Source organism: Suhomyces tanzawaensis (genome assembly GCF_001661415.1).
Source record: "Suhomyces tanzawaensis NRRL Y-17324 unplaced genomic scaffold CANTAscaffold_2, whole genome shotgun sequence".
In the NCBI taxonomy this organism is placed as follows: domain Eukaryota; kingdom Fungi; phylum Ascomycota; class Pichiomycetes; order Serinales; family Debaryomycetaceae; genus Suhomyces; species Suhomyces tanzawaensis.
Window position 1 is genome coordinate 130,320 of NW_017963637.1, and position 13,860 is coordinate 144,179.

Here is a 13,860-nt window from a genome sequence, read left to right on the forward strand (position 1 = left end):
GATAGTTTTATAGGCCTGCTCTGGTTAAAATACAAGACGAAAACTGATTACATAATACACGTGATAAAACTCACGTGAACGGATCGATAAAAACAAATCACTCACAAGTAGTCATACATTAACTATGATCTTCTCCAATGGGTACCAAAGAATATTCAACGGTAGCCATTCTACCGATATAAACAGTCCGTCAAAGCTACTCTTCCAAATTATCATTCTTCAGTGCTTTTATTACCTTTCAGCACTTGTCATCTTTTACTTAATAGCATCATTGAATGGGTATGATTTCCAAATAGACTGGATCTTTCTGTGGGAATTGGTGAGCCTGGACAATGCCATGGGATTAACCCTTTTCTCAATGTGGTTATTTGACTCCTTGTTATGTGTGTTGTTTGTGACTATCATAGTTGGAAGATCCAAATTGGCATGGGATTTTGCTATAACAGTTCATATAATAAACTTATTGGTGGTGTGGCTATATACTGGACATTTTCCTTTGTCTATACTATGGTGGTGCTTGCAAATTTTGAGCGGTGTGTTATTGGTGACTTTATCAACGTACCTGACTAGATGGAAGGAATTGAGAACTACGTTCTTTGAAAACATGTTAGATCAACAAGAGTTGGGGCAAGTCAACCATGGAGGAAGTAACTCCATTGAGATGGCAGAACTACCAAAGGAGCTGAGTCTGCGCGAGTAACGTCAAAGACATAATGTCAAGTCATGTAAAAAGTCATAATTTATAAGGAAAGTGAGATAATGCATATATTCAGTAAATTCTGTGTATGTCTTATGATTATTACTCTATTTGGAATAGATCGAAGTAATCTAAGGAGAATGTAAAAGTAGATTATGCCAAAATTGTACCATGAGTACTCTTCTAGTATTTCTCAAAAGTAGCCAAAAATATGGATTTAACAAGAATTGGTCTAAAATTCAGTAAGTATTCGAAACAATCAAGGCAAAATTAGTAACACCTCGACGCTTGCTTATGAATTGAATGCCAGATAAATGTTGCTTTCCATTGACCATTTTGAAGACAATATTATGTTTGATTGTGGAAGAGGATGGCTGAGAACCCCATAGATTCAAATAGGGGGATCAAATGTGAAGTGCTTTGGAAATGTCCCAGATTTACCAATCCAGATTGAATAGTTTATAAATACACCAGTGAAGTTATAATATTCCTACTTCTATCTATAACTCAACACTACCTGTACTCGACCCCTCAACGAAGATAATGACGGCCCTTAGGCAGCAAGATGACTCTGATTGTATATCACACTAGCCTCCCAGAGGGGTGCTTTAAGTTGCGCTTCCATAGTTTGATAGAGTCAGTTTGATGGTAGATACTATACCTTAATTATCCTAGTTTTTTTGCTAATGAGCAGTGTAATTGAATCTTCATACCTATTGCAATGGAGGCACGCAATTATGAAGAAGCTTTTGGTAGTAAAATACTGTTTATTTGATTAATTTTTGTTTTTTAGGTGCGCTACAAACGACACCATTTTGGGGCAAATTATGTTAGATCAAGCTATAGATTAAGAGCTGTGAAGGAAGTTAAATAAAATAAGTTGGTGATTGGAAGGTGGAATTGGGTTTTCCCTTGTTCAATAGAGGACCAGTGTGAGCAGTGATATGTGATTGGGATCGAACTTCGCTAAGGTGCTCTTTTGGGGATTACCAACGAAAAAATGTAGAAAACTCAAAACTGATAAGTCCAAATTCTCTGGCTAAAGAGAGGGAGGTGGAAATATACGATAATTGTTTCTTTCTTTGACAAATGAGTAAAATGGTCTGGATAACGTAATCAGATACTCAACGTGAATATTATCGGAAGTTTAATTCATAATTAAAGGGCGTGTGGCGTAGTTGGTAGCGCGTTCGCTTAGCATGCGAAAGGTCTCCGGTTCGACTCCGGACTCGTCCATTTTTGCTTTTTCGCTCGGTTTTGGTGTACTAGGCTGGGCTTTGTGTTTTTGCAACTATTGTTAGTCCCGAATACAAGAGGTAAGGTACAGTGTGACAGAAACTCACACCGGAGTAGGAGTCTAGGTGTATTACTATCTGACCTCCCATGTCACAACCAGACTCTTGTTTCTCTTGGGTGCAAAGGCTCATAGCAGCACAATTGAAATGCGACTATTGTTTGGGGGAGCTGGTGCCGTTTTCAGCACAACCAGCAATTCCCGGGAATATCTTTGTCAACACTGCGACGAAAATCGAATTTCAGCTTCCTGAAGGGGATGGTTGGTGCTGTGTGAAACCAGCCTCTCTCATAACTGGTGCTGTTGTTGATCAAACTATTATTGTTTAATTGCGAATAAAATGCAAAAATTATTGCGAAAAACTTGTAAAGATCGATACATATATAGTGTAGAAACTTCAAGGGCCTGGCGTAAAGAATATCAACGAGGCTCAATGCAGGGGCACATTTGCAGCTATTGTTGAGATGAAATTGTTTGGAAGCAGTACTTAACTGGACCCAGTTCCTGTTGTTGGAGAGTATACATCTGCAGATGATTCCTAGGTTTATATTCTCATATCAAATATTTCTTGCCCTTGCCTTGTTGGTAGGTCAAGGGTTGGCTCTTCCAACTGGAGATGCTCACAACCAAGACTTGATCTCGTTGCTCACCAAGAGAGACACGGGTTCCAAGTTCATCCTGATGGGATTCAGTGTGGCAAGAAACTCAGATAGTGAGCAGCCCACTGATCCATTGGTTTCCCTGAACGGTGCAGTTTCATCACCTATCGATAACAAGTTATACCACTATAATATCGACTTGGAAGTTGGCTCCAACAAACAGAAAATTACAGTTGACGTGGATACCGGAAGCTCAGATTTTTGGGTAGTGGCTACCGATGCTACGTGCCAGAAAGGCCGCAAGTGCAAGGCCCAAGGCACCTATAATGCTTCCCAGTCGAACACCTCCAAAGATTTGAACCAACCATTTCTGTTGGGCTACATTGACGGGTCTACTACGAGTGGGACATACTACTTGGATGATATTACCCTTCCTGGTGGAATCACGGCCAAACAAGCGCAGTTCGCTAACGCCAATACTACCTCCTCCCCTTTCGCTATCTTGGGTATCGGGCTCAAAAGCTTGGAGGCTCCAATCCTTGCCGGTGGGACCCAAACTTATGATAATTTCCCTTGGGTCCTCAAAAACCAAGGATTTATCAATAAGGCCGCCTACTCCTTGTTTTTGAGCAGTCCTAGTGCCGAATCAGGTACTTTGCTTTTTGGAGGAATTGATAACGCAAAGTTTGAGGGTCCTTTGTACAAGTTGTCTGGCGCTTTCCCCAGTAGATTGGGGGTGAAGTTAGATTCGATTGCTGTGGATGGTGGGGTCACCGACAGCTCCACAGGTTTCGTATTTGATTCCGGTTATTCATACTCTTCCTGGCCAAAAGCAACTGCTGATGCTATTGGAAGTGCTTTGCAAGGATCATCACAATCAGGAAACTCATGGCTGGCAGATTGTACCCAACCAAATAAAACAATCACCTTGAACTTTGGAAATGGCGCCAAACAGATCAGGGTCCCATACTCCAGCTTTATCGCCCCTGAACAAAAATCTACTGGGACCTGTAGTACTACCATTGGTTACAGTGTCGATGGCAACTATGATAATTTGCCCACCTTTGGAGATGACGTGTTGCGTTCATTCTACGTTGTATACGATATTGAAGAGAACAGTCTCCAGATAGCTCAAGCGGTGTACACTTCTCAGTCTGATGTTACAGCCATCGAATAGGTATTAGTTTTGTGATAGATTGAAACTCTAAGAATACATGACTTATTTATAGTTCTGCTCCCTTGTGGTGAGTACCAAACCAAGAGTGGCATGAAAAGTAGGATCCGAATCTATTATTATATTACTGCCAAGTTATGTTTCCATAGTTATCAAAATATGAATACTGTTCTTATTCAAAGTAATCGTACTCATTATCATCATGAACTTTTCTTATGGTTTTGTAATCTTCTTCCTCACTCTCGTACTCCAATTCCTTTCCATTAGATGAATTGTTGTCGTACCTATATTTGTCCTTTGATTCAATGATCCTTTTAGAATCTATTTCATTACTGAGTCCCATTAATGCTTTTGACAATGCTTCTGTGGTACCAATCATCGGTCTTATCAAAATAATTGGCGAGGTTTTGAGGACTGAGGTCACCGACTCTTGGAAGTTTTCAGATTCATTGACTTCATTTTTCAAATTGATAATGGTTCTCTTTGTTGCACTCAAATTTTTACCAATTGATTTATAAGCAGACTTTATTCCTTGTTTGATAGTTTCAGGCTGATTAGAATAAAGACTAATCATCTTGCCACTTGCTTCTTTTTCGAGATTTTCAAATTCGTCATCATCATCTATTTCATCATCATCCATCCCTACGCTTGACCTCCTATCTCTTGAAGTTTTAGCTTTTCTGGGCGAAGAATCAAGCAAAAAAATGGATTTGCTGAGCAATTCTTTATCAATTGCAGAAATTTCATCATCTTCATCATCCATTTCCACATAAGAATAAAGTTTTCTACTGCCATATTGGTCCTTATCAACTTTGAAACTTTGATGCAAATGTTGAGATGACGTAAACAAGTCTGTTTTTCCCTTGCTTATCCGAACTGTACTTGCCCCTCCATCATCTTTTTTAACACTTTCAGATCTTGGCTTTTTTACCACAGTTCTCACACCAGCTCCTTCACCTCCTAACATTTCTTCTCCTTGCTCTAGAATTACTTGAGTTCCAGATGCCAATTTTGCACCCAAATTGACAATCTCATATCCTGCAGTTTTGGCAAAAGATAAAGTTCCTTTTTGAAGACTTCTTAGCAATCTCTTATCTTTCTTGTATTCTTTTATGGGAATGGCAATTAGATCTTTAACACCTCCACCAATGTTCACAATAGACCTTAATGGAGAGAGACCAGCAATAATACCTGCCAACTGAGTTTGTTGAATACTTGGCGCCCATGCGTCTCCTAATGCACTTCCCAACTTTTCGAATCCATGGATGCCATGAAGTGCTACTTTTTCAAGTGTTAAATCTGACCCATCGAGAATAAAAATATTCATGAATTCAGAAGCCTTACCTGACCTTATTCCCATATAATCGATTTTCTTCGGTTTGTAATCTAACTTCAATTTCACTGGATCAATTTCAAACTTTTGTAAATACATTATTTCATCAGGCGGTAGTTCAAATCTAGCATCCTTGAATAAAAAGAATCTAGTCACGAAATCCAATGTATCTTGATCGATATGTAACCGAAGTGGTAATATTGAAAGCTTCATGATGGCTTCTCCCGCTACTAAGCTTGGCGATGGCCTGACATTAGTGAGAGATAATTTGAGTATACTCGTTCCAATTTCTCTCTTCCCGATACTATTCATATATCCGAGAAATTTATTCCATGAAGATGATGGAACATTATCATAAATAATCAAATCGTCGAGCCTCACTTCTAAAGTATTCAAAAGCTCAAAATTCAAGTCATCATCGGTAGAGTTCTTCCTGGGATCCCTAGTAGAATGCACGCTGATATTAGTTTCTAGATTTTTTGCTTCTATCAGTACCTTGTGAAACATGGAACGACGAATTTTGAGATTCTTATAGTTCTTGCGGACATCAACATTCAATTGTGCCTTTGTAGATGCCTCAGAGGATACCACTGTTTCAGAAGATTCCCTGTTATTCTGTACATTCCTGTTGATTGTATCAGTTAACTTTGTTGGTGAAGTTCCTCTTGGCAAAGCCAAGTGTATTGACTTGAATAAAGTCTCACCATAGGTATCACTTGTGTCAGATTCAGACTCACTCATCTCACCAGGATAATCACTGCTTTCCTCCTCCTGGTCCTCGGGAATCGTTTCAAAGTTACGGAAGTTGTTACCTTTATTCTTAGATTGAAGGCTATTCTTAGGTGTTTCTTCAGTTTTATCATTCTTCTCAATCTTTTTAGAGACATCCTTATGTGCCAGTTCTTCTACTCTTTTGACTGCGGCCTTGATAGACTTTCTCGTAGACTTCCAATCATAACCATCATACAAGTAGATCTTTATCTTTGCTAAGTATATGTTCATCTTGATTGGATCAACTTTTTTGATCACCTTGGGAAGTTCGATACCATCGTTAGAAGTAAAATGTTCTTCCTGAATGGCTAATGAGGATTGGTTAGAAAATTCATTGGAGGATTTACTTGAATTTTGAGTAAGGGTAAGTTGTTGAAGGTCTTGATTAATAGTTGAAACAGAATTTTGCAAATAATCATATTCTGTGTCTATAGTTCCAAGTTCCGAGTTTGAATTCAAATCGTTATTTGAATTAGCAGTGGACTCGTGCAAATCATTTTCTGAACCTGAATTCCGTTTGAATTGGTCAATTACATCGTTTAACAAATTGATCTCATTATCCACTGTCACCTTCATTTTATCTTCCTCTTTGAAATTTAGAGGAAGCTTCAAATCATTAACTAACTGAAGCACGGCCTGCATGGAATCAGCACATAGTTCAATCTGATGGTCATCCGAATTAACTTTGATATCAAGTAGTGATGGTAGTTGATTAATGGAGAGTTTTTCATTTCTCTCGATCATCTCCTGGATATGATTATTGAATGTCACTCCTACATGTGTGCAATTAATCTTCGCGATAGAAATATACCCCATGGCTTGATAATAGGATAAAGGCGAAGTATAAGAAGGAATTGACAATTTTGACTTTAACTGATTGGGCTCCACATATGGTTCTTCATTCTTGGTATCATCTATCAATAAAAGCGACAAATCTCTCAAAGAACTTTTAATATAAAACTGCTCACCAAAGGTTAGTTCCGAACTTCCCTTCTCGATAACCACATATGCTTTTGTAGCAAGTCTCCCAGGGTTGAGCCCAAGCACACAATCTATCAAGCTGAACCTCAAGTCGAATCTTTTTGAGGTAGTTGAACCCGACATCCTTTTCTTTGCCGAAGCAGAAATGGGAACCTTTATTTCTTCAACTGGTCTATCCGATTCCAAAAGACTCAACCACTTGGTGTAATACTCAAAAAGAAAATTATGAAGTATTACATCCACAGTATTAACCTTCTCAGTAAGCTTAGTATTGATAAGGATCAAAGGATATTGGATGTCCGTTGGCGATCTATTTCTGAAGTCTACCATTAAATTATCACACAGACCATCTGTACCAATCCTGTAGCTCTCAAAGGAATGAACAAAACCATGAATGTTCAGACTTATCTCGAAAAGTGAAATATCTGTAGCTTTAACTTTTATGTTCCCAAAATTAGGTGGAACATTGAATAAGTTTAATTCAAATTCCTTCAACATGAATCTGAACGATGCAATATTTGATTTATTCAAGTTCATAAAATTTGTTTTTGCAAGGGGATTTGGTTGACCAAACGGTCTGGAACGTCTGTGGCTTGGACTTAAATTCGAATTTTGCATAAGATTCAGACTTCCTGAGCCATTCTTTCCAATCAATACCGAATTCTCTAACGAGTTGAATTGATTAGGTGATAATTCAGAATACTGATGAATAAAGTAGTTGATTTCGTTCAACAAACTAGAAACTTCTTTACACTTCATATTGAAAGCGACCTTGGAAACGCTCAAAAACAATGAAGAGCTTGCGGCAATCTGTCTAGGAATCCAACTTGATCCATTTCCTGCACCTGTGGAGCTATCAAGATAAGCCTTAAATTCTTGAGATTTTGTAATTAACTTAATTGCAGTTATCTCACCAATTGTACTTGGCTGACCATTATTATCAAGATGAGCTAACAGAATATTCGCCATTTTCAAAAGATCTTGATGCAAATTGAATGACATTGGGGACATGGTGGCCTTGATACCAGAACTTGAATTGAGATTAATGACCACCGAGATAAATGCTGTTTGCAATATAAATTGAGGTTTAGGAGGGGGTGGTTGCGGCGTAGAAGTAACTTTCTTATCAAGGGAACCAAGTCTTTGGTTAATAGAACTAATGATTTGCTTCATAGTACTATAACTAGAGTAAATAGACCCCACTGCTTTAGCATGATTGGCTAGAATCATTATGCTAGAAATATCCAATGTGAGATTTGCATTTTTTGACATCAAAGTAGTAATCTCTAAACTCTCCAGAGAGTTTTCGGATTTCTTTGAGAATTCAAATCTGATATCAGCTTTTGCTGAAGGTGGTCTCGTTGGACCTGGTGAATTTCTGAACACGGAGTCTCCCAGTATGGCTGATCCACTTATATCACTTTGTTCAAATCCAAAAATTTTTGTAGAAACCGAGTTCTTTATTTGCGTGATCTGAAAAGTTTCGATTCCTCCATATATAGTAAGTTCATTCTTTTGCTTGATGTTCAAATTATGGAGAATAAAATTGATCGTATTGTTTGCAACAAATTCTCCAGTAGGCAGCAATGCTGATGTCGAACTGATTATGATATTCGTCACATGAAATTTGTTGAATAAAAGCTCATCAGAATCTTGGGTTGGGGACGCTTCTTGTTCTTCTTCTTCGCTCACCTCATCATTTTCAGTTGAGTACTGAGGAAATTTTGGGTTAGTAGTTCCTTCTTCTTTGCGAGGTTGCTGTTTTTTTTGGTGCCTCTTGATCTTCATGCTTCTAGATATTCCATCAAAAATAGATGATATGGTCGGAGTTAAGGGAGTCGATGCAATTTTGACGTCACCGACATGAACCTTCAAATTTCGAATCTGCGAGAGACCTTCAAATTCGAGACTGATACAATCAATATGTAATACTGTTGGAGGTGGACTTTTTCTGAAGAGATTATCTTTGGCAAAAGACTGCGAGGTTGCACTCATATAAATGGAGCTTGCTTCATCGTGAGTAAATACCATGCTATCCATCAAGGATTCTTCCCCATAGTCATTGGAGTCATCGTCATCGTCATCATCAAAACTAGATTCTGAGCTGGGTGATTTGGTGCCGTCGGTGCTATTAGTGTCTCCTGGATTAACATTTGGCTTAAGCGTTATCAATCGCACACCCGAGACTTTTATATTTCTCACTTCGCTCACGGTGGAGATCAGGACATTATCGATTTCAAGGACCACTTCTGTAAGTTCCGAAATCATTTTAATTTTGAAGTTAGTGATATTTATTTGTAGCCTCAGCAATGCCATCTCCACGGCCTTAGCCATGACCCCGCTTAATGCAGAAGGCTTTGCCGAGCTGCCAGAGCTCGGCGATGATGCTGGTTGCTTAGATTCCTCGTCCTCGTCCGATTCGGTATCCACGATGATAGTGTTGGCTAGGTTTGCCGTGCTTTGCATTAACAGAAACTGAATGCTACTGGAGATATCTTGTTCAACGTCGAAGTCTGGGGATATCACCACCTCGACGTTGGATGCATCGATGTTGACTCCTCCTCCCATCAAGCCCGCTCTTCCTACCGTGTTCAACTCGAGGTATCCCACCAGTCCATTTCGCAAGTTGCACCCGGGGATCTTACCCACTTTCTCTGGGTCAATGGCTATGTCACGGAGAATGATGTTATTGAGCGATACCTCCTCGAGATTGGGCAAGTCGATCTCCGAGAACAACGAGAGTTGTTGAAGCACATAGAGGAGGAGCCTCTTCTGGATGTTTTGGGGTATCCACTGTGGCATTGGCGTGGTTCTAGTAAATAGTCAGGGACTATGGCTTGAATGTGTGATAATATGCTAAGAGGATGCTTGGAGCGTGGTCGTGCTTAATTGGGTACGCAATTGTTGGATGCTAGCTGGCCAGGTTGTGATGGTGCTAATTGTGGCAACTGGCTTCTGTTTGTGTGATTCGGCTCGTTCAAGCGTTCACAGGAAAGTATAGCCTAGAGAGTCTTGGTGGTGGCCTGGACAGGGTGCCTGTGATGCCGAATAGTGGTGTCCAGGTGTAGATTACAGAATCCAACTTAGGTCAGATAATCGTGCTATTGATAAGCTACTAAAGATTGGGGAGTGTATATAAACGGCTGCGATAGGGAAGAGTGACTGGTAGTGAGGTGGTGAAGCTACAACCATTATGGTACACTGGCTTAGATGGAACGTCGAGGGGCCCAACGGCGTGGCCGTGCTGGGTTTGACATCTTCGTATATGTAGCTGGCTAGACGGAACGCCCTGGTACTGCTAGATTGGAGACAAACCGCAGGATAATCGCGGTACATGGACGCCTCAGGGTGGGGATAGAGCGGGCAATAGCGCCTGAGGGGCCTGTCAGGGCTAACCAGGCCAACACTCCGGATTGTGAATTTTAGGGAGAGTTACCAGAAATCGTTGCTCTGGCAGGTGAAAATGGTAGAGGTTCCGACAGATAGAATAAGGTTAATTTATGATTGACTTCTTGAGCTAGACTGGGAGCAATAATAATATCTGAAGCTTGTGAGCTGTAGAATTTGCAATGAGGCTCCACCAAGTGTTTTCAGAACTCTAATATGTACGTTTCGTAGTGGCTGTCAATAATTAGAATGGTGAAGAGTAGAGCCCAAGTTTTAATGCGCTTTCGGGATTGGTGAGTTTTATCAAGTATATTTGCTGACTTAGGACTAATCTTCGTTTAAAAGAAAGTAGTACAATTGACTCACCGAGTTCTTGGTCAATGTTCCAAATGATTAACCGGATAGCATCTTAGGGAAGTGAAATTTTCTGAGAATGCTATTGGAAGAAACTCAGCAAACATATCCGATACAGTTTGGAGACAAAAAATAGTTGGGCTAGCGATTGCAAACTCATTTAGGTGCTACTACAATTGAGGAAACCCAATATTTTCTCTTCGCCTATACTTATTGCTGGGAGGAAGATAGAGAAGCCGTGAAGATATTGTGGTCTATAAATCTATAAAGGGCCCGGGAAATAGTCCACATCTTACAGCTAGCATAGGGAGTAAAGAGCTCCGGCCCGGAATAATATTTCTCTTCGTGTTCTTGATAAGTTTATGGAAATTCGTAGCACATTAAATAAAATCTTGATCTTTTCTTGAAACAATACTGGTCCAATACTGGTCCATGAATATTTGGAAGGCACATCGTTATCTTGGCTGCTTTGGGTTCTAGTGCTTTTTTAAGCCCATCATAGTAACTTGTGGTGGGTTGCCCAATTTGCCCCCGATTCCTCTTGCTTGTTATATTTCTCTCATATTGGTACACCGAATGGAACAGGCGTCCAATTTTTATGTTTCTCAAAGAGGAAGTATTGTTGTCCACCCTTTTGCTTTTTGATCCCTTCGTGATCCCCCTCTGTCTTTCTCTTGGACCCCAAGAGCTCATCCAAAGAAGGTGCCTGGAATTTTTGAAAATCACGGATATATTTAACCTTCCTGGAAAATGCGTCGATTTTGGGCGATTTCAAGTCGGACTCCAAACTGGCTATGATTTTGGAATATACCTCCAAGTTCTCGTTTTTGTTCTTGTTGAAAGTAGCAATTACTTCGTCCAATATGTACTCGAGCAATTCGCTCTTGGTTTTTATGGTAGTGCTTCCTGGGAAAGTCTTGTGCTCAACCTTCAAAAAACTGGCCTTGCCATAGAATAATGGAAAGCTTGGCGGTGTTGCAATTAAGGTCTCACAAATGAAACTAACCCATTCAAGCATTTGCACCGCTTCAAAGGAGTGGCTAATTTGATTCATGGAAATGGAGCTGTCGGCACTCTCAAAATAATCCTTGCAGGCATGTAGCATCCTGAAGGCAATTTTGAGCATTACATCAGGACCCAACTCATTCAACAACGGCTTGTATAGTTTTATTAATAACGGATTAAACTTAAGCTTCTCCTTGTCGTGGATTTTTTCTGCGTTGTATATCAAAAAGTTGTGGAACACGAGTTCTTCCACGAGCAAGTCAGACCCGTTGAAGGAATTGAAAGTTTTGTGTTGGATGAAAGGCGGAAGTGAAACCACCTTTTTGATATTCTTGACGGTTTTCCAGAATACCACGTTCTGCTTGGTTCCCACTGGCTTATGGTCGGCATCCAAGTTGACCTTCCTCAATTTCTTGTAGGTTTTCATGTTACTGACGAGCTGCACAGCATCGCACTTCTTGGCGTATTGCTGGCGAAATACTGGAGTTTCGCCGTTTTCTCCAGAAGCAGACACCTGATAGTCCACGTAGTAGAGCTCCTCGTCTTCCACATGAATCCAGTAGTTGTCGTACAACCAATTGAGTGCTCTGTGACAGGCTATGCGACATAATTCAAGGGACGGAAGCGACTCATGGGTCCCCATATGGCGGAGCTCAACGAAGAAGGTTGGAAGTCCGAGGGTCTTCGCTATGTGGTGCATGGGGGTAGCATAGTGGGACTGCTGGAACGGATCTATCAACCCGTTAACAAACCTGATGAGGGCCATTGCATAGGCCAACTGCACACAGTTGGAGTCAACTGTGCCATTGTCCAGAAGACACACCAGGGTGAGGAACGAAGTTGCCTCCACTCCATGAGGCACTCTTCCACGGGAGGCGATGGCCTTGACCCGCTGGACTGCTCTGAACCGATTGTCTGTCTCGGGAGTGAAGTTATAGAACCATTCTTTGAGAAGAAGGAGTTCCTGTGATGACTTGTAAGGCACAACGGTAGGGTTCTTGTACTTTAGAGGCGTGAATGGCCTGTCTGGCAGGGCCAGGGGCTCTTGGGCCGGCTCGGAGAGGGACATAGTGGATGGAGATCAAGCGATGGTGGTAATGTCGTTGGAATGGGATGGTTCTGAAATGCGACGTGCGAGCTGGCAACAATGTCGCGGCAATGAGCATCATGGGCAGAGAGGTAAGTGGTGTAATAATTCAATGATAGGATCTATGGGGTGTAGAGATGGCCCTAGACTTTGAGAGACCGCTCGGGAGGGTTTAGTGTGAATCTGGGATGACCTTGTCAAACGGCGCAATTTATAGCCGGTGGACATTGGGTAGCAGGAGGGGATCTCCCACTCGCCAAGTTGCTCTTAAACACACACTATCCGGAAACAAGAAGCTTGCAGTTCTCAGTCAGTGGGAAGAAGCGCAAACCGACTTGTTTAGCAGTGGATTTTGTGGGTTAATTCACCATAACTATTGGTGCGATAGTACCACTGGTTTGGTGAATCTTGTCCAATCGTTGATAAAAATGCACTGGGACCATGGGGAAGCTAGCTAACGTCTAGCATAGACGTGTGTAGTTAGCTGGGCTGCTGCAGCTGGCACCGACTCGTCCTTCCATCCCCGCCAGCGTGTTTTCGCTCGGGCTTGAGGGTGTTCAGGCCTAAGACCGACCGTCAAAATAGCGAGAAAAACGGGACAAGTGTGTGTAGGTGTCGTGATGGGCCAGTGGTACCATCATTGTAGCGACAGTAGCGATAACAGAGCCAGCGGTGTGGATACTTTTCGTACGGAGTAACTACCAGGAGACTCGAAACCTGCTACTGAGAGTAGACAAAACCTGCTCTCAAGATAAGTGCAGTTTGAGTCCTGGCTATACTGACACATCTACCATTGCCATCCTGGTCCTTACCCCCGATGGACCCTACCAGCCCCATGGTGGCCTGACTTCCTAAGTCCGGCGCAAACGCCGGCACCACTGGTGATAAGCCACTGGTGCACTACCCCACATTCTATTTACGAGGATGTATTGCAAAATCGCAAAATCTATACACAGTTAGGGCCGAGGGCCAGGATGGATGCCTGGTACAACTGCTTGAAAGGAGAGTATAGGGACGGCTTGAGGATGTGTAAGCTGCTATCCAGAAGATATACATGGTGAACAACACCCGCAAATACTCTCACATTGTAGCGTTGGCTGCATGGCTGTGCCTGAACTGGCAGACTCCAAACCTTGATGTATATCCGCACCGAGTTAAACTCCGACTAGTATGAATTG

General features: G+C 41.4%; 4 protein-coding genes and 1 non-coding gene across 5 annotated transcripts; 3 read left to right on the forward strand and 2 right to left on the reverse strand.

Annotated features, from left to right (window-relative positions):
- Positions 1–124: 124 nt before the first annotated feature.
- SYS1 (Sys1p) lies at positions 125–700 on the forward strand (the record flags this gene model as incomplete). Its single annotated transcript, XM_020209315.1, has 1 exon — positions 125–700. One exon carries the CDS (start codon positions 125–127, stop codon positions 698–700), a length of 576 nt encoding a protein of 191 aa, XP_020065621.1.
- Positions 701–1,860: 1,160 nt separating this feature from the next.
- CANTADRAFT_t49 lies at positions 1,861–1,933 on the forward strand. The gene has a single exon. It is a non-coding gene; the product is annotated as a tRNA-Ala (tRNA).
- Positions 1,934–2,385: 452 nt separating this feature from the next.
- CANTADRAFT_25020 (pepsin-like aspartic protease) lies at positions 2,386–3,915 on the forward strand. Its single transcript, XM_020207297.1, has one exon. The coding sequence runs from the start codon at positions 2,523–2,525 to the stop codon at positions 3,765–3,767; it is 1,245 nt and encodes a 414-aa protein (XP_020065622.1). The 5' UTR covers positions 2,386–2,522; the 3' UTR covers positions 3,768–3,915.
- Positions 3,916–4,044: 129 nt separating this feature from the next.
- SPO72 (Spo72p) lies at positions 4,045–9,648 on the reverse strand (the record flags this gene model as incomplete). The annotated part of the gene is made up of 3 exons (XM_020208349.1): positions 4,045–5,865; positions 5,983–6,248; positions 6,375–9,648. Coding segments are annotated over 3 exons (5,361 nt in total), but the record flags the coding sequence as incomplete, so codon positions are not given.
- Positions 9,649–11,161: 1,513 nt separating this feature from the next.
- Positions 11,162–12,595, reverse strand: LAS1 (rRNA-processing protein; the record flags this gene model as incomplete). Its single annotated transcript, XM_020208722.1, has 2 exons — positions 11,162–11,533; positions 11,597–12,595. Coding segments are annotated over 2 exons (1,371 nt in total), but the record flags the coding sequence as incomplete, so codon positions are not given.
- Positions 12,596–13,860: the final 1,265 nt, after the last annotated feature.